This window comes from Petaurus breviceps, unplaced genomic scaffold, assembly GCF_028583685.1.
Source record: "Petaurus breviceps papuanus isolate PSGF00001 unplaced genomic scaffold, PetGlider_PUasm1.0 458, whole genome shotgun sequence".
Taxonomy (NCBI): Eukaryota; Metazoa; Chordata; class Mammalia; order Diprotodontia; family Petauridae; genus Petaurus; species Petaurus breviceps.
Genome location: NW_027186345.1, coordinates 287,220 through 308,459, shown reverse-complemented (window position 1 = coordinate 308,459; position 21,240 = coordinate 287,220). Strand labels below are relative to the sequence as shown.

The 21,240-nt window shown below is 36.2% G+C and overlaps 1 protein-coding gene across 2 annotated transcripts in view; it reads left to right on the top strand.

The window, feature by feature from the left end:
• HIVEP1 (HIVEP zinc finger 1) overlaps nt 1-21,240 on the top strand; it is a 179,376-nt gene that overhangs the window by 130,994 nt on the left and 27,142 nt on the right. For both annotated transcript variants that reach the window (XM_069101353.1, XM_069101354.1), the window contains exons 5-6: nt 15,426-15,559; nt 17,103-17,278. In XM_069101353.1, the coding sequence (XP_068957454.1) occupies nt 15,426-15,559; nt 17,103-17,278 (310 nt within the window). The remainder of the gene's footprint in view (nt 1-15,425; nt 15,560-17,102; nt 17,279-21,240) is intronic.

Sequence of the window (21,240 nt, the reverse complement as noted above, 5' to 3'; positions counted from 1 at the left end):
TCACTGAGATGGCATAAACACCCACGCATTTATACACATGTATTTTTTCTTCTCTCTAAGAAACACTTCTGATAAGAATGATATTAAAATGTTGCCCACAACTCCTTGCCCCATTTTCCACTTCACTGTAAAAGCTCCTCCTTGTGTGCCTTTTTTGTGAGTTAATTTTCCCACTTCTTTTTAACTGCCTTAATAGTGATAAAGTTCTTCAGAGTTATTTGTTTCATCTTGACATACAGGAATATAAATACTTTAATCTTATTAAATCCCTTATGATTTCTCTTTCATGTGTACCTTTTTATGCTTGTTTTGAGTCTTAAGTTTGAATGCCAGATTTTCTATTCAGCTCTAGTTTTTTCATCAGAAGTGCTTAAAAATTCTCTGTTTCATTGAATATCCATTTTTTTTTCTCTTGAAGGATTACAGTCAGTTTTGGTGGGTAGGTTATTCTTGTTTTTAATCCTAACTCCTTTGCCCTTCACTCCTTTAACAAGGAAGCTACTAAATCATGTGTGATAATGACTATGGTTCCATGATATTTGAATGGTTTCTTTTGACCGCATGCAGTATTTTTTCCTTGACCTGGGAGTTCAGGATTTGACTCTAGAATTCCTGAGAGTTTTCATTTTGGGCTCCCTTTTGGTAGGTGATTGGTGGATTTTTTTCAGTTTCTATTTAACTTTCTGGTTCTAGGATATCAGGGCAGTTTTCCTAGATAATTTCTTGAAATGTGATGTGTAGGCTTTTCTTTTTTCTAATGGCTTTCCAGTAGTCTACTAATTCTTAAATTATCTTTCCTCAATCTATTTTCTAGGTAAATTTTTCTGATGGGGTAATTCATATTTTCTTTTCATTCTTTTGACTTTATTTTATTGTTTCTCGTTGTTTAATGGAATTATTAGCTTCCACTTGCATAATTCTAATTTTTAAAGAATTATTTTTTTTTCTGTGAGCTTTTGTGTACCTTTTTTCTATTTAACTAGTTCTGAAGGACTTCCTTCAGTGAATTTTGTGCCTCTTTTACCATTTGGTCTTTGGTTCACTTGTTTCTTATTCTTCCTTTTCTTATCTGTTCTACATTAAAAAAAACAATAATATTAAATAGTTTTTATAATTTCTGCTTTATGTTAGGTGTAGTCTTAGGCCTAGACATGCTGTTTCCCCTTCCTCCTTTTTTTTTTTGCATTTTTTCTCTCAAGAGTCTAGATAGTTTTGTTCTCCAAACAAAAAGCATATTTTATTTTGCTCTATAAAGTAAACCTTGAGTAGTTTGATTGATACATCAACAAGTTGACAAGTTGATTTGATTCCATTGATATATTGCCCCTACCAAAAATCTGGACGCAACCCAACCAAGAGTACTGAAGGGCCCTCTAGCTATTTATTTCTTTTCTTCAAATAGTAGTAGATTTTATCTACGGAAGTCCTGGATATGCCTTACTAGATTGATTGCTTGGCATTATTTGCAATTGGTAGTTATTTGGGGAAATTTCCCTTTATGTTATTTTCTCTCAGAGTTTGTTATTGTTATATAGAAATATTCTTGATTATTGTGAATTTCTTTTGAATCTTAATACTTTACTAAAACTATTATCACAATTAGCTTCTTTACTGATTCTTTGGGGACTTTTTTTTTTTTAAAGCAGTCGGGGTTAAGTAACTTGATCAAGGTTACACGGCCAGTTATTTCTGGGTGTGGTGCTGAGTATCTCAGCCCGGATTTGATCTCCAGGTCATCCCGACACTGGAGCCGGTGCTCTTACTCGCTGAGCCACCTGGCCGCCCCTAAGCAATTGGGGTTAAGGAACTTGCTCAAGGTTATACTGCCAGGTGTTTCTGGATAGGTGCTAAGTGTCTGAGCCTGGCATTCGATCTCCAGGTCTTCTCAACACTGGAGCCGGTGCTCTTACTCGCTGTGCTACCTGGCTGCCCCGACAGTTTTTTAATATAATAATTTATGGATATTTTTTCTAATGTGGAACCATCCTTGTATTCCCATTATAAGTTCATCTTGATCAGAGTGGATAATTTTTTAGATTAATATCATCTTTCTTGCTAGGATTTTATTTAAAGTTTTTTGAAGTAATAATCATTAATGTTATATGATCTTCCTTTTCTTTGCCTTTTATTTCTCTAGTTTAAGTATTCAGGCAAGATTCATCTCATAAAAGGAGATAAATGACTAAGTTTTTCATTAATTTGTGTTTCTTTTATTCTACTCAAGACCCTTTTCTTGTGAAAAGAATATGGGAATTGTCATCCTTTCACTGTTCACCCATGGACTTAGTAGGAGTATATCACTTGTTCCCCTCTGTCCTCCACCTTCACTCTTGGATTTATGAAACTCCCACTTCTCTTGTTGTCTCTTACAACAGGCATTGATTCTAGGAGTCTCAAAAGATTTAATTCATGATGCCTTAGTTGAACACTTCTACTTTAACTTTTCCTGATCCTTTAATTTCCCCTTCAGTTTTTTAGCCCCTTATCATCTATCCCTTCAGGTACTTTTTTGTTCTTTCTGTTACCCCATAGCTCACATTTTCTCTTTTAAAAACAATAGCCTTTAAAGATGAGATAATTATTTAGACTTTTCTTTTTGCTTTTTGGAGGGCAATTGGGGTTAAGTGACTTGCCCCAGATCATAGGGCTAGTTTTTGTGTTGTGTCTGGGGCCGAATTTGAACTCAGGTCTTCCAGACTCCAGGGCCAGTGCTCTATTCACTGTGCCACCTAACTTCACCCATATTTAAAATTTTCTTGATAATTGTGTTTATTCACCTTTCTTGCAAGTAAAATGTCATCCTTGCCTCTTGTAGGTTTTTTTTAAACCTCCAAGAAACTCTCATGCCTTTTTTTTTTTGAGGTGGGGGAGTTGGACATCCATCTTTTCACTGGTTACTATAATGGCTCAGTTTTCAGGATGTCATTTTTGTGTTGCACCTTGAGCTCCTTTGCCTTTTGAAACATACTGTTCCAGCCTTTCCTCTGATTTTTCTTGAATGTGGAATAATTGTATATTATTTGAATTGATTTTTCCTTCTAATTTAAAATTTTTTTCTTGCCACTTAAAAATTTAGTTATGTGTCACTGAAATTCTAAAGTGTCACCACTACATGTCTTGAAGTTTGATGTGCTTGATATTTTTATTTTGGTCATCTGTGGATTCTCTCATTTTATCCTTAGTTTGTGGTATTTAGATTTTTTTATTTATAATGTTCTTCTAGGAAACCTGTGATACTTAATTTTTTTTCTGTACACCTTGTCTTCAACGTCACTCTCTCTCTGACTTGTATGAAATTTATATATTTTTAAAGTAGTCTTTTGCTTATCTTCTGCCAAATTTTCTTACATTTCTGCAGATTTGTCTTTTAAATGTTATTCTCTCTCACATGCCTTCTACATTGGACGTTTCTCTGTCATGTATTCACTTTTTTCTACTGTACTAATTGTGTTCTTAAATTTTGCATTTAGTTTATATATATAAATAATATATATATATATATAAAATAAATCCAATAACTGACCTTAATTCTTTACCAATTACTTCTTTAGTAACATTTATTTCTCTTTTGAACCATTCTGTAATTTCTTGTTGTTTGATGATTCCTTGGCAGTCCACAGATTCTGTCCTTTACCAGGCCTTATTGTTTCACTTTTCTTCATATTATAATATTTATTTAAAGTATTTTGGTTTTACTTCTTATTCTTCCTTCTTTTTTAGGATTCTTTCTGTTGGTTTATCTGCCTGTGAACTAGGCTTTTGTATTTCTGCTTCTTTTCTCTTTAACCTCTCTCCTCCCATGATTGCAGTTCCCCAAGCATGGGATCTTGGATGGCCTCACAGTTCTTGCATTAAGAGAAGTGACAGTTAACTGGACCAGGTCTCTGTTCTTAATAACGTCCAACAGGAGAAGAGGAGCTCTCGGCTGGTTTCCTAGCCCCCCTTTCCTTAGTGTTCCAGGCCCTGCTCTCCTCTAGCTTCTAGTTCTGAAAACCAGAATGTGTCTAACTCAGCTAGTTACCTTCATCCTCTTTCTTCCTTTCCTTCATGTGGTTGGGTAGAATCTGTATCTCTGTGTGTACTATTTTTGTAATGGGTGGGGTGTATTTCACTGAGCCATCTCCATAGCAGATCCCTAAACTGTTTGTTTGTTTGTTTGTTTATGCTCACTGATATAAGAGCTTCTTTTGGGGAGAGTTGTGAGTTGTGAGTATGCTGAGTTAGAGCTCTTAAGTAGTTAAGTTCTCTAGTGTTAATTCATGCTTTTTGTTTGTTTTCTACCTTGTGTGTGTGTTAGAAGAAGAGGAATTGCTTTCTTCTGGAATCAGCTTATATGTATCTGGTACTTAATTACTTTTTGTTTTTTCAAGTTTAGGGGTTTAAAGAGATTGTGAAAAAAAAACTGCCCAAAAAACTGTCTTTTGCTTAGGACTTCAAAATCACCTTTTTCACTCCTTTTCTTGATCTCTTATGGTGATAGCATTTGTGCTCCCATTTGAATAACTAGAAGTAATATATTCATTATTATTTCTGACAAATCTTTGTCAACATCATCATTGTTCCACCAAAGAGAGATAACTACTCACTCTTCAGAAATTGTAGCCTTATTCCATTGTGGATAAGAGCCTTGAATATCTTATGAAAACTAGACTTGCAAGTCTGTATTCTTTCCTTCTTAATAACAATAGGTGGCATTTATATGGAGTTTTAAGACTTATGAAGTATTTTTGCTTTATTTATCCTCACAGTCACCCTGTAAGTTTGTTACAAGTATTATTGTCCTCATCTTATGGATGAGAAAACTGAGATTCATAGAGTTGTTAATAGTCAGACAGCTGAGAATTCTTGCATTTGAACCGAAGTGTCTCTTGGCCCCATTTCTCAAGCTTTTTGTTCTATGCCATACTAGCTCTCCTAGAATCTTAGAGATGGAAAGTATCTCAGAAGACACCTAGTGCAAACTTCTCATCCAATGCATCTCTGACAAAAGGCTACCTAGCCTCGTATTAAAATCCAGGTTGCTTTATGCCCATCAAGATAGTCCATTCAGCCTTTAAGAAAATAAGTTACCTTAGTAAAACAGAACTTTAAATTTAATTCTTGGGGCAGCTAGGTGGTGCAGTGAATACAGCACTGATCCTGCTGACCCCTGGAGTCAGGAGGACCTGAATTCAAAGTTGATCTCAGACACTTAACACTTACTAGCCTTGTGATCTTGGGCAAGTCATTTAACCCCAATTGCCGTGCCCTCCCCCCCCAAATAAATTCAATTCTTTTACTATGTAAAGTATATATAGTGCAATTTTTCTGTTAAATTTATATACTGAACTGACATGACTCATTTTCATTTGACCTTTGTGCCAAATAATTAATTAGAAGTAGTAGTGAGCCCAACTCCAACCACAGCCTGATCAGTGAGTAAAATTCTTAGACACTCCCATTCAAATTATATGAATCTTAACCATTCATTCAACAGACATTTATATGATATATAACAGTTACTGTTAGAATTAATGTCAGATAATGATAACATTCCAGTATAAACTGAAGAGGTTTGGGAGAGATTTAAGGAGGAAATGCAGCTTAAGCTGGTCTCTTAGAGAGGAGAAAGGAGAAAATTTCGTATCAGAAAAACAGCATGAACAAAAGCAGGGAGGTGGAAATGTTCATGACTTATTAGGGGAATAATGCATCAGCCTTGTTGTAAATAGAGTTGTTTTGAAGAAATGGGAATTAGGTAAGTAAAAGCATATTTTGGCCAACTTTGATTACTCAGCTACAAATTTTTTATATTATCCACAAGCATATGCCCTTTAAAGAATTTTTGACAGAGAAGTGACAAGATCTAAGCAAATGTTTTAGGAACATTCAGCTGTGTCCATGTTGTCAGTATAGAATAATGAAGTGTTTTGAGCTCCTCTCTCTAATACACATATATACATCAAGTGTTATAACCAAATGCTGCTTTTGTTGTCAGTGCCCTTTCCCCCTTCTACTCCCCTCTCCTTCCCACTTTGCTGTCTTTATTCCATATCAAAAAGCTTGAGACTGAAAGCTACCTGCCAGGACTTTATCACAGTCTCCAAAAATGCTATCATTACTCCATGAACATTATTAATAGGAGCCCCACAACTCATACATAGCAAATCCAAATCCTTACTCCTCCCATGTTTCCCCAGAGCCAAACATTCTATTCGAAATTCTCTAGGTTCCCCTTCAACTATTCCACTCTGAGTCATTTTCTCTCATGTTTATGCACTAATTCTCCCCACCAAAATCTCTACCTTCTCCTAAGATTTTCAACCTTCTTATACTCTGCCTCTTGGAAGAAGAGTTGAGAGACCATTTAGAGTTAAGAAGTTCACATTTTAGAGGCAGCTAAGTGGCACAGTGTATAGAATACTGGGCCTGGAGTCCGGGAGACCTGATAAATCCCCTTATTTTCCCTTCCATCCCCTGCCCTGTCCTTTTCTCTCTCCTCCTTAGAGATGTGATACTCAAAGCTGTTAAAAAGGAAAAAAAGGGTCCATCAATCCCCTAAGAAGTATAAAGAGAGTGTTACAGAGGCAGTGTTACAGTGAGAAAACTTACAGTATAGATACTAGGCTATACAAGTAAAAGGAAGAAGAGTCAAAGAAAGAGTGGTCAGAAAAGATTGGAAAACTAAAATAATGTATGGTTCTGAATTTGCCTTCAGACACATTCTGTAGACATTGAACAGCAGATATTGGGGACAAAAGGAGGATTGAAATGATGGTAAGGTAGAGTTAAGGTAGTGGGGGCAGGAGTATAGAATAGCTGACCATAGATTCCTGATAGCTAATATGTGGTGAAAACAGACATAGAAAACAACTTAAATTCCTGGTCAGACTGAAGAATTTTGTTTACTAAGTTCAAATTAATTAGAAGTGAGGATAGTAGAAGTCTGCAGACATACAGGAGAAGAAGCCCTAAATTTGAAGTCATAGAAGAAAACCAGTGCTAAGTGATGATTTACTTCAAGGTATAGTCATCCTGGTGTTTGATTGATGTGGCTTAGAGATTAAGGCCAACTGAGTTATCAGAGGGAAAGAACTGTGATCTAAAGGAGTCAGGTGAGTCATCACTTTGAGTGCTGATGACCCTAAAGAATTGAAGGTTGCAAAAGAAAACTGTAAACACCGGTTTACTAATATAACCTAGAAGCTGAAAAATGCTTAATAATAATAGTAGCTTACAGTTTGCAAATTACTTTACAAATAATCATTTATCTTCACAACAACCCTGGGAAGTAGGCACAGTTATTCTCTCTAATATATGGATGAGGAATGTGAGGCAGACAGAAGTTGTGACTTGCCAATAGTCTCAACACCAGGAAGGCTCTAAGGTCAAATTTGAGTTAAAATTGTCCTAATTCCCTCCTGGTCCACCACTTTTTCTTCTGGTTCACCCAGTTCCCTCGATGTCTTCATTCTGAAAATAGTTAATTCACTTAGGAAAATATTCTCATGAGGCCTGAATTACGCCTCAAATTTACCTTTAAAGCATTCATATATATAATGTTAACTCTGCCCTCTGCAGATATTATCCTCTGTTCCTGATACCATGTCACTTGACTCACTCCTTTTTCTTCATTTCTTCAACCTTTAAAATATTTAAATTTTATCCTTCCACCAATTGGTACACAGAGCTTTCAGAAAAATCTCTTCTCCTTTAGATAAATGCTTGATATAAATCTATTGTCAAACTCCTAGGAACTCCTCTTTTCCTAGCCTGCTGTTGAAACTCTGTAAAACACAATACTCTTGTCTCGTTTTCTTAACTCATTTAAAATTGCTGTAATTAAACTAATTTTAATTAGCAAAAATCTTTCTAATTTCCTACACACTATTAAAAAAAAGAAAAACAGAATCCTTGTAAAACTGTTACAGTAAATCAAAACAAATTGCTACATTAACCATGACCAAAAATGTTTTATTCTGTTTTCTTAATCCATCTCCTCTGTGTTCAGGAGATGTAGGTTAGTGTGCTTCATCATCAGCCCTCCTGAACTGTGGTGGTGGTTGTGTTGGTCAGAATTCTTAAATCTTTCAGAGTTGTTTATTATTGTTATCTTCTGATTTCTAGAATATCACAATCCAAGTTATCTCTTTCTTTGTAATAGTTAGTGGCTGCTAATTCTTGTGTGATCCTGATTGTGGCTATTCGATACTTGAATTCTTTCTTTCTGGCTGCTTGAAGTATTTTTTGTTTGACCTTGAAGCTCTGGCTATTAGATGATGTTCTTAAGAATTTTCATTTTAGGATTTCTTTCAAGAGGTCACCAGGGAAGTATTTCTGTTTCCACACTACCTAAGTTTTCATTTATGATTTATTGAAGTATGTTATTCTAGGCTCTTTTTCTGTTCATGGATTTCAGATAGGACAACAATTCCTAAATTATCTCTCTATGATTTGTTTTCCAGGTCAGTTATCTTTGCTATGAGATATTTTTTCCATTCTTTTTTTTTTAACTATTTTTTTTGTTTTACCATTTCTTTTCTTTCACATGGAGCCATTAATTTTTTTTTGGCCAGTTGCCATTTTCAGAGAGTTTGTTGCCTGGGTAAAGTTTTATGCTTCTTGTGTTAAGGTGCTAGTTTAACTTCGAATTATTTCTTCCATAGCTCTCATTTCTTTTTTATTTTTTCCCATCTAATGTTCTCATTTAATTTACAAATAAATTTTAACCTCTTTGCCTTTCCCTTTTTTTCACTTTTGCTTCATCTCTTTCAGGAATTCTAGTTTAGCTTGTGCCCAAGCTGCATTTTAATTTGAGGCTTTGCTTGTAGTTGTTTTGAAGTCATTGTGTTCTGAGTTTTTGTCTTGAACATCTTGGTCACCATAATATTTCTTTATGGCAATAATCTTTTTGTTTTGTTTTTTTCTTTAATCAATTCTTTTAACCTACTTCTGACTTTGTACTTGTTGTTAGGGCTGGACTCTGCACACTTATAGAAAGAATATCCAAGCTGAGTTTGTGTCTTCCTGGTGCTTCTTTCTTGAGAGATTATGTTTTTCTGGAATCTCAATGACAGTTTAGACTGGGGACCTGAATGTTTTCAATGATCCCATACTGGTCTGATCCAGAGGTAAATCTGATTACTACTGTTCTGATTTGAATTCTGCATATTTGTGGACTTGCTACTCTTTGGAGTAACAATGAACTACTACTGAATTTAGCTACTGTCAGTCATATGAAAAGCTCTGGTTCTGAGTGATAGAACTCCATATTTCCCTTTATTCTTGTTTTCTAGCCCTGGTTATTCTGCTTCAGACTTGGCTGAATGCTAGAGCTAAGACCCTACTCTGCTCCTGCCATCTGAGCCACACTGCCACTACTTGATTCCAACTCATTACATAACAGTGCCTGGGACCACTCCTCACCCTAGAATACCACCACTAGACTCAGGTTACCTCTCAGTTCCACACCGGATCTGTCATCAGGAACTAGGTAGTGAGCTACAGACTGCTAGTTGACACCTTTTTCTGCATCTTACACAAGGTTGAACCTGTCTTTGTGGGTCCAGAATGTCTTTTTGCCTGGTACACTCCATCAGCCCTCTTTCAGTGTCTGTGTTGGAATGGTCCAGAATATTCCTGGCTTGATACAGTCCCTAGTCTCCACAGACATTTCTTTCACTTTCATTTGTCAACCTGGGCTGGGAAAAACCCTAACTTGCTGTGATATTTTTCTTGAATTTACCAGTTAGGACTTGGTCTAGTGCATATTTTAGATCTTTGTGGAGGAATTTTGTTTTTGAGAGATCTGCTATACTTCTACTATTTCACCATCCTGAATCTTCTTCTTGCTCTGTTTTATTTACAAATAATTCCTTACTGTACTTGTTTTCTCTTTGATCATTCTCTACCTTTTTAGCATTTTCACATCTCTTTGAAGTATAAAATAATTTTGATTGTGCTCTTTCTTTTAAATGCACATGAGAGCTGAATTTTTACTTTGAAGGCAGAAGAATTCAAATTAGATCATTGATGTAGAGTTGGGAAGGACCTTAAAGGCCATATAATCCAATTTCTTAGTTTTACTTTTGAAAACATTGAGACCCCCCCCCCCCAAGAAATTAGGTTATTTGCTCAAGTTCACATCGGTATAGTCAGAGGAAGGATCTTCTAACCCAGGTCTTTTAACTCCTGGCAACATTTTTTTCCACTCTGTCACTGACATTTTCTATGATTCCAAGGACCAGATTATAATCCTAGCTCAGTTATTTTTTTTTAACTGTGTGACCTTAGGCAAGTCCCTTTGAGTTCCCTTAATCTCAGCTTTCTGACCCACAAAATGGGGCTAATAATTTCTCTGACTTACCAACTCATAGGTTTTAAGGTAAAGAAAAAGTGAAGAACATAGGAGTGGTTTGAAAACTGTGAAGTGCTATATTTATTCAATTTGGGGAATATTGTTATTTTAGCTTCCTAATATCTGGGAGCCTTTTACTTTTAAACAAGGGCTATTCTAACCAAGCCACTGATCCACAAGAGGATAATCAGTTGGTTACATAAGTAAAAAGAGTTTACTTTTGTTTAATGTTCTTTTTGCTTGTTAAAGAAAGAAATATAAAATTGTCATTCATTTTTAATTAAAATCAGGCATGGAACATAAAATCTATTGTAAATAAATCCTGGGTTATAAATAACAGTTCATCAACCAGAGGTTATATTAAATATTTAGGCATTTATGTTCATGAAACATTTTTAGAAAAAATCCAAGAGAGACAGCCTGGCATAATGGATAAGAGAGCTGGCCCAGAGCTTGGAACACCTAGGCTCCAGTTGTACCTCTGACACATAGAGGATCTGTTGCCCAGGCCAAGTTGCTTGGTCTCTCAGAGTTCTAAGGAGTTCTCCAACATTGCAAGTTGAAAAAAAGGGGTTGATCTCCATTGGTTGAAGGAATTGCCTCATCTCGGACTTCCCTTTATCACTGAAATCATATGTCCAGTATCATTATCCCCATTGGAAAAATTATATTGAAATAATCAAGGTCATAGTCACAAACTATTGGAGCCATGTTGAATGTATATGACAAAATATGACCACATAGTTGAGATTACTTTAAAATTCATAGAAAAATATGCCTACACTCCACATTCTTTATTTCACAGGGGTATGGGACCCAGACAAGCATGCAGATTGCAAAATTGAAACGTTATAAAAGTTTCCTAAACATATTTCTCCTTTTGCTCTCTAGTATCCTGGCAGCTTTGGTCTGGGCAGAAGTTGGACTCCCCTCAGTTAGAGCATGTGTTCTTTGGCCATAATAAAATATAATAAACAAATAAACAAACAAAAGATTCCCCGGAGAACCAGCTATCAAAATTGTGCTATACCCAGCTACAGAAATGTAAGGACTGAATTTATAATTGTCATAGGCTGTGTAAACATTTTTCATGAGTCTTGAGTCGTAGTGAATATCATAGGAAGGTACCAATCTCTCTAATTGTATCTTCTCTCTGAGTACACCATCTGATTGCTGCCTGCCTTTTGCAAATGTGCAACATTTTACACGTGATAGAGAATAATTAAAAGTAACCACAAGTGATAGCGTAACCCATTTTACTTTTCTCAAGTTGAGACAGGCTTTTACAAAGGGAAAGATAGAAGAACACAGTGGGAAAAGGGCACCATTAGGAAAGGCATGTAGAATGAGAGGCAGAGATAGGACCACAGACATGAGCCAAGACAGCACACAGGCAGAGAGATGAAATTTCATTCAGTAAACATTTGTTACATACCTAGTATCCTAGGGGATGGCTGTATCCAAGTGTAGTTATACTAAGCCCTGGGAATGCAGAAATGGTAAAGTCATACAGTCCCTTGAAGATTTTATAGTCTAATAGAGATTACAATATGACCGTATATACCAGTTATTGTGGTGTAAAAGAAAAGGTGATAAGTGCAAAGTAGGAATTGAAGCAACTTTTTATGTAATGTGGAATGGGTGTTAGAGCAGGTTTAATGGAAGAGGAAGTATTTGAACTAATTCTTCCACAGGCATAGATAGGGAGGGAACTGCATTCTGTATCTTGGTGATAATCTGTACAAACAGAGGCAAAGGCAGAATAAGACCAAGGAATGTTACATTAAGTTGTCTAGAGTTACAGAGGGCACGAAAATGATTGGAGTGAAATGACCTTGGAGATCAGGTTGAAGCTAAACACCAAGCTGAGGAGGTCTGTTTTATCTTATTGGAGGCATCATTCAGATCTGCATGTTACAGATTGTATTTTTGCCAGGTGTGTGAATGTGAGATTGGAGACTGTAAAAAGTGGAGGAGGGGGGAAAGATTTGGAGAGGCCTACAAGAGTATCCCAGAAGTGGTAGAACCTCAGCTATGGCAGTGCTTCTCAGTATGGGTGAATGAGGTTAGGAAGGCTGCCCTCAGCAGGTCTCAGTAGCTGATTAAATGCAGGAGTTAATTTACTGAAGATGACTGAAGAGTTGAACCTGGGCAACTGGGAAAATGGCACATAGAATTATAGAAGGTGTTACTAAGAAGTCGGTTAGTTTACTTTTCATTATATTGGCAGGAAATGCAAGAGAAGTTTTGCAGATCATGGGTAATGTAGGACTGACTATCAGGGGAGAAAATGAGGAGTTCGATTTGGAATTCATTTGTATCACATAGTGGCTCTTTGAATACTTAGAGAAAGATTTCTAACTTCCTGTCCCAAGTCTTCTCTTTTCTAGTCTCAACATCTCCACTTCCTTTAACTGATCCTCCTGGCATGAAGTCAAAGCCACTCAAGAGTCTGTGTCAATGTCCATCCTTAAGTAAGGCACTCAGAATTTAAGTACAGTATTTCAGATGTGATCTCATTTGCTTCTAGTTTTCATTTCTTTCTTAAGTCCAAGCTAATTTTAGACAATTACATCACAACATTAAGTCATAATGAGATTGTAGGCCATCAATTCTCCCAGGTCTTTTTTTCAAACATACTGCTTTCTGGCCACATCTTCCCAATCTTGCTCTTTTGAAGTTGATATTTTGAAGTCAAATGGAAGATCGTTTCACTTCCCATTTTCTCCTTTCCAAAGTCTCAAATCTCAATTTGATGAGGTGATAAAATCTCATCTCTTCTCCAAAATCCCTCAGTTTCCAGCTTAAGGTTTACTTATCAATAAGCATTAACTAAACTTAGCTCGCTCTGCTGCAGGCACTGTGATGAGTGCTGGCGATAAGAAATTTGGGGGTTGGACTGCAAATTTAAAACATTCAGCAGTGTGGTGTGTCAGTTAAAGAAGTTAATTTAGTTTTAGACTTCATTAAGAGAAGCATATAATGTCTGTTCAGAACCTGGTCAGAATATTCTCAATACCTCTGTCCTGGTCAGAGTAAATCTGGAGTATTATTCTTAGTTCTGGGTTCCATGTTGTAGGAAAGGCATTGATAAGCTAGAAAAGTCAACCAGAAGGTGAAGGATCTTGAGATCATGCCACATGACAGTCATTTGAAGTTGGAAATGTTTATTGTTGAGAAGAGCAAAAAACAGGATAGCAGTGTTCATGTGTTTGAAGGCCTAGTATTAGCACAGTGCCAGGCATATAGTATGTGATTAATAAATGTTGATTCATTGATTGATAGCATGTGGAAAAGGCACTTGATTTCTTAGGATTGGCCCAGAGGGTAGAACTAAGTTTAATGGGTATAATTTGTAAAAGGGCAGATTTGGGCCTGTGGAAGGCCAGATTTCCCAAGAGTTAGAATATCTTCTCCTCCCCCCCCCCAAAAAAAAAAGGTGTTGTCTTTGGGAATCATTGGTTCTTGTGGCCTGGGGATCTTCAGGATCTTCAAACACAGGTTCAATGCTCACTTGTTAGATATGTTGCAGACTGGATTTTTATTTAAGTGTAGGTTAGACTCTGCTCTGAAGTCTTTTAGAATTCAGAGTCTGACTGCAGTCAGCAAAGGATCTTCGTGACAAAACGTCTGAGCCATGCCTTCTGAAATCAATGCACCTGCTGAACAATCTTTAATTGGCATGTTTTTCAAATTCACTAGCTGAAAACACTAGTCAGATAAGAACGATTTAATCTCACAATTGTACATATAGCAGGCAACACACAGATTGCTTTGTCAGTTCACCTTCTGACATGCCTCAGTACATATGACCCCATGTATCACTCTGAACCTCAGGTGGCCTCTCTACAGCACCCCTCAGAGTTCACTGTCTCCTAACCTTAGTAGAGGCCTTTTCCCAAATTTCTTCTATTTCCACATGCAGTTATATTCACTTGCCCAGTGATGCTTGCAATTTACTTAAGGGATTACTTTATATTATAGAATTTACACTAGGGGTGGTGGGGTAGTGGATGAGGGAACTAAGAGATAACCTCAACCCACCTATTTTTGTTTTATTGATCATGTTATGTCACCCAGAGACAGATCACGTTTCCCTGACTTGTCTAAGGTCACAGACCTACTAAATAGTAGAGAGCTAGCATGTAAACTCAGATCTCATGCTTTTTCTACTGCACCACATTATATCTATAAATTTAACAAAAACATGTCACAGTTATTATATTTTCCTCTTTGTTTAGTGTACCTGTGACCATTTCCATGGCCATTATGGCAACTGGCATTTGTTGAGGAGTGTAACCCCTGTTATAAGTGTTTCCAAGAGGAAGTTAGAGCTGACTTATATTATTCCTATACCTTTATTTACAGCCCTTTTTCAGGAATGTAATTCATCACAAGTTTGAAGACTGACTATATTGGTTTTGCAACTCAAACTAATGTGTCACATGTGGAAAGGATTCCTTGATAATTTACAGTGCTTGAAAAATAGAACTTAACGGTGAAACTTTAAATTTGCTGAAATTATTTTACTGGGGGTTTGGGAGGTTGAGCAGGAGTATTCATGGGAAAAGTTCAATTATATGAAAGATTTTAACTTGACTCAAACTACATGTTAAAATTTCAAGTTAGACATAATGAAGAACTTTCTTAAAATGTTAACATATAGCACCTAACCCAGGGGTGGGGAACCTATGGCGTCAAGGTCTCTAAGTTCGCAAATATGACCCTTTGACTGAAGCAGGTGTGCAAGGACTTAAGGGACCTAGAAGGTCACATGTGGCCTTCAGGCTGCAGGTTCCCCATTTCTGAATCCTAACCTATATATACTTTGAAGGAAGTTGTGGAATCTTTATTTTAGGAACAAGGAAGTACTATGGGAAACCTTAAAATATTACCAGTCTTTATTATGGGTGGTTTAGGTATAATTTTTTTGTTACTGAAAAGATAGGTTAAATGTGATTATGTGAAATTAAGTTTATTTACAGTCATGCGCCTCTTTATACTAACTACTATAAAGTATAGTCTCCATTGAACATTAAAGGGTATTGTTTTCAATTCCTTTAAGGTCGAATTTTTCTATTTCTTTCAGAGAGCATTAGGTAGTCAAAAATCCAAAGTAGTTGAATTCAGCAATAAAGACACCTCTGAAATTAGCAATGAACAAGATAAAGAAAATTCCATAATGAAAAATGAACCAAGAAGAGTTAAGATATTTGATGGAGGGCAAGTACCAATTTTTATTTTTTGAACTAGCATTTTAAAAATTAACATTCCTTGTTTTGATATTTTAAAAGATGATCATCATTTTCTAATGTTATGTTATTAGCATATACAAATTCACAGATTTAATTCAACATTTATGTAGAATACAGCCCTTGCTGCAAAATTAGCATAGAAAAAATATATTCAGTTTACTAATTCTGTTTAGTGAGGGATCAGAATTAGAATTGTTGATAGTTGCAGGAGAAAAGGACAGTATTAATTATTAAATAACAGTGAGGCACTTGTGAACAAAGACTCTGAAGTTCTGGCTTTTACATCTAGTTACATATGAATAGACTATATCTTTCAGGATCTTGAAAATTCTATTAATTAAACTTGCCTAGTCTGAGAAAGATGTATTTGAGGTACTCATACATTTTAGTATATAATATGTTGTTTTATGAGCTGTAGTGTAATAGTTGTGTGGACCTAGCCTTAGAGCCCCAGAGACCTCATTTCAGTTCCATCCTTTGACACCTACTAGCTATATGACTCTAGACAGTTAACTTGTCAGTGCCCCAGGTTATAACCTTCTAAGAATATAATTTACAGAGAAGGGTTGCTCAAAGTGGTAGAGGGATTTTTCTTACTAGGATTTCCCTATTCCAAAGGAATCCTAGACACACACATACACACACACACACACACACACACACAAGTAAAACCAGCTTGAACCTTAGGTTGTAGTGAAGTACAAAGTAATAAGAACACAGTAAAAAAAACTAGCTGACCTTGAAAGGAGGGTTTGAATTCTCCCTCAGTCATCTTCTACCTAAATGACTTTGGGCTAGCCTCTTTTTTCTTATCTGTAAAATAGGGACAATAGTAATTACATTGATTACTTTAAGAGTTGTTGTGAGGAAAGTACTATGTAAAACTTAAGGCGCAATATAAATGTAAGCTATTATATAATACTCTCTGTGTCTGTATATATGTTAAGAAAGAGCACTGAAGGGGTGGCCAGGTAGCACAGCGAGTAAGAGCACCGGCTCCAGTGTCGGGACGACCTGGAGATCGAATCCTGGGCTCAGACACTTAGCACCCACCCAGAAACACCTGGCCGTGTAACCTTGAGCAAGTTACTTAACCCCAATTGCTTAGGGGCGGCCAGGTGGCTCAGTGAGTAAGAACACCGGCTCCAGTGTCGGGATGACCTGGAGATCGAATCCTGGACTCAGACACTCAGCACCACACCCAGAAATAACTGGCCATGTAACTTTGAGCAAGTTACTTAACCCTGATTGCTTAAAAAAGAAAAAAGAGCACTGAAATTAGTACTGAAGAAGAAAGGAATAATATTTAATAGAGGAGTTAGAGAGGATTTCAAGTTGAATTAGAATTAGCTCTTGGTTTATTAGATGTTCCTTAATGTAAATGTAGAATGATTACAAATGCACAAAAGCCTTATATTTTGAATACTCTGTTTGTACCATCATTTGTTTTATTTCTTTGGGGATTGTGTTTAATCGTTACTTTCCTATTCATATTTTCTTCTTTAAATTAGATATAAATCAAATGAAGATTATGTCTATGTTCGGGGCAGAGGAAGAGGAAAGTACATTTGTGAGGAATGTGGAATACGTTGTAAGAAACCTAGTATGCTGAAGAAACATATTCGCACTCACACAGATGTCCGTCCTTACCACTGCAACTACTGTAATTTCTCCTTCAAAACTAAAGGTAAAAGAACATGATGTGTTTTTTTTTAATTTACCTTCTCTTTATATGTAATTAAAGTTATTATACATTATACTTTGAATATCCTTAGAGACACACACATACATATGCTTAATAAGGATAAATTAATTTAGAGATTATATGTTTGCTATCTTGCCAGTAGTCTGTCCACCTCCTCCCCCTGCTGGTAATTATATCTGTTTCTCTAGATCCTGTGGTGGGGGTTGGGGTAGGGGGAACAGACTCTATACAATCTTTTTAGAATGTCATAAATTTAAATTTTAAAATTAAAATAATATCTCCCCTACACAAATAAAAAAAGGTAACTCTCTGGCTAACATTTTAAAAGTAGTTACTTTGACACTGAAGAGATAAATAAGAATTTTGTGTTATAAGTACTTTTAGATTAAGAAAAGGTTTAAAATGAAAACCATAGTAAGCTTTTGCAAACTCACTGTTATTTCATTTTTAGACCTCCAACACATTTCTCTTTCCTCCCTAACATCCACATACATGAATGCTGTCAAATCTTAACTTGTGACAAGAGTGTCCTGCTTTCTAATCATTCTTCTATATAGTTTGTTCATAAATGTACGTCAGAAGAAATCAGTGAAATTATACCTATTATTCCCTTAGCTGCTATATGTATAATTTTATTCAAATCATAAACATTCACAGCACTGTTAAGATAATGTCATAATGCTTGGTAAATTGTTGCTGTGCCTTAACACTTCCTAAGTTTGCAGTTATAGTTAAATGCCTTAGCCAATACAAAGATAAACAGTTTCTTATTCAATAGTGCTTTGTCAAAAAAAAGTGATACAATCAGAGACTTTAAGAATAATCTCTGAGTATTTTTTGTTTATTAAACATTTATATTAGAAACAGTCACCATATCAGAAAAAGAACAAGACCTTAATATATACAGGGACATTACATTATTAAGGAAATATTTCTTATTAGTTTCTCCTCTTATAATATTCTTTTTATATTCTCAGAACTATTTTTATCTATTTTTAAAAACAAAATGTTTTCTTTCTTCTTTAGAAGTTTCACTTTTTCAGTGATATTTAATATTTCACAATTTAGAATTTCAATATTTCAATGGTATTCACTTTAATTTTAGTTTACCATGGGGATCTGTGAGATGAACAAAAAGACATGGGCCTCAAGGCTTGTTTGAGGTCACTTATGGTCCCCAAGTGACAGTTATGGAGTGACAGACGGTGGACTAAGAATTGCCGAGACTATCAATGAATATTGCAGAATATCAACCCATGTTTGAAGAACCCAGAAGAGGAGGAAGGACTCACTGACTCTGGAGTTAGCCAGTTCCATACTTGGAGAGCTCCAGTGGTTAGGAAGGCTTTCTTTATGAGATTTCTGAATCTTCTTATCTTCAACTTCTACCCTTTATTCCTAATTCTGCCCTCTGAGGATAAGCAAAAGAAATGTTGTCTCTCTTCCACATGACAGTCTTAAAACACATGATAGATAGTTAACACATCTCTCCTAAGTCTTCTCTTTTCTGTGCTAAACATCTCGAAATCCTCGAACTGATGCTTATCTATCAAACTCTATCACCTCTCCATTCTGGTTGTCTACTCTATGGCCTCTAACTTGTCTTTGTCTTCCCTCAAGGTATACCCAAAACTGCATACAGCACTGGAAATATGTTCTACCTAGTATAGCAAGACTCTCACTTGGCCCATTTTGGACACTACACTTTTAAACCTATCGTTTTTACCCAAAGTCCTCTGTCCTCAACAAAAATCCTTACTTTCATAAAAACTTATCATATGACATGTTACTGAATCTTCACTCTATTGGTCTAGATAAATTCTGCTTAGTCAGTGTCTCAGTTTACAACATGACATAGGATTGTGCACAGTACTGTGGATGGCAAACTGGATAGTTACATTTGATGGTATCTGATACCATACTCCTATTAATGTGAGGGTTTCCACATCAATCACACTACTGACTCATTGAACTTACAGTCTACTTAAATCCCCAGGTATTTTTCACATGGACTCCTTTCTAGCCAAATCTCCTCTATCTCTTGTATAATTGATTAAAAAATAAAACACTACAATTGAATGTGGTTTGATAGGAAAAAAATGTTGGATAGGGAGTCAGAGAATCTGGTTCTGACACTAACTCTTTATAACAACCCTGAGCCAAGTCACTTCTCTGGACCTCATTTTCCTATCTCTAAATGAAAAGAGTTGGCCAAGATATCCAAGTCCTCTTTGGTTTCCAAATCCATTTTTGTGTACTTCTCCTTCTGCCTTGTTATTTCTGTTGGGAAAAAAAAATTCCTTTTCTGCCATGATTATAAACCTTGTGGTTATCTTTGCCTTCCCCTTCTTTATTGACCTTTCATATCCATTCACTTATCAAGTCTGATTAGTAGCAGCTTTGCAACATGACTTACTTCCAACCCTTTCTGTCTTCCCACTGCTACCTCTCATAGTTTGCACTCTTAAAATCACCCACCTAGGCTACTGTGGTACCACATTACTCTTTCCACAATTATCTCATATGTTCCCTTCAATATACCCTTAATGCTGTAGTCAAACTAGACTACTCTTGTCCTGACAAACACTCCCTACACTTCTCATTGCTTCCTGTTTACACAGTTCCATATGCCTGGAATGTCTTATCCCTCCTTTTTGTTTAATTCCAACGCATCCTTATAGCCCAACTCAAAGGTTATTTCTTGGGCAGCTAGGTGGCACAGTGAATACAGCACCGGCCCTGAAGTCAGGAGGACCTGAGTTCAAATTTGGCCTTAGACACTTAACACTTACTAACCACATGACCTTGGGCAAGTTGCTTAACTTCAATTCCCCTCTAAAAAGCCAAAAAATAAAATAAAATAAAATAAAAGGTTACTTCCTCTAGAAAGCTTTCCCTTGTTCTCCTCTGCCTAATAATCATTTCTCCTCACATACCCTTTGAGCTCATCTAGCATTTTGTTCAGCAGTTCTAAAGCATTTAATATGAAAGATTGCACAGCATAGTTACCAGTATCCATGTCATTCTTCCCTACCCCACATCCCTTTAGCTTATAGAGAAGCAGCGTGACATAGTGTAAAGAGAGTTGGTCTTGGAATTTGGAAGACCTATTTCAAGACTCCCTCTGAACATACTGGCTCTGTGATAATAGACAAATTACTTAATTCATCAGTACTACCACAACACTCTAAGACAATAAGTTGCAAGGGAGTTGCTGATCTGCACTGGTACAAAGGGAGTTTCCTCATTGGAATTTTCATATACAAAAACACAGGACTAGTTAAAAAAATAAACAAAATTAACAAACTCTTTCTAGCTTTTAAGTTCTGAAGAGAGTAGGGACCGCATCTTATCTAAATTGTTTTAGTTCCTCCTACAGGTGTCTGCACACAATTGGTACTTATTGAATGAATTTATCCCAGTTGACTCTTATCATATTTTGTCCCTCTAAAAATCCTCTTCCACTGCCTTATGATGGCCTGGATGTAGCATTGGATTCCCAAAGGCTTTGCCACCAGCAGAAGTTATGGCAAATTTTACTAAATTAAAAAGACTGTTCCAGGAACAGTTTGTCAGGGATCACCATTTGAAATTTGGTCAGTAGATGGTCGGTTCTTTAACTCTGACAACCAGTGGAAGAAACAAAAAGATGAAATGACCCCATGTCCTGGTCAGCCTCTTTCTGCTTCTGCAGTTATAGGGGAAGATCAATGGAAAAGGAAGAAGAAAATGCTAAGAATTACAGTGTCTAGAGAAGAAATGCTGAACCAAATGATTATAGTGACATTCTCAACTCTAAATGAAGTCAAAAGATATAATGAAGTTGCCACTAAATAGAAGATCAAATCACAGGTTCTCTTTGGAAAGGCAAATAAATGAATTTGCAGAGTTGATTACAGAATTCACTCTAAGGCAATGAGAAAAATAATTTCTTGGGATTCTTG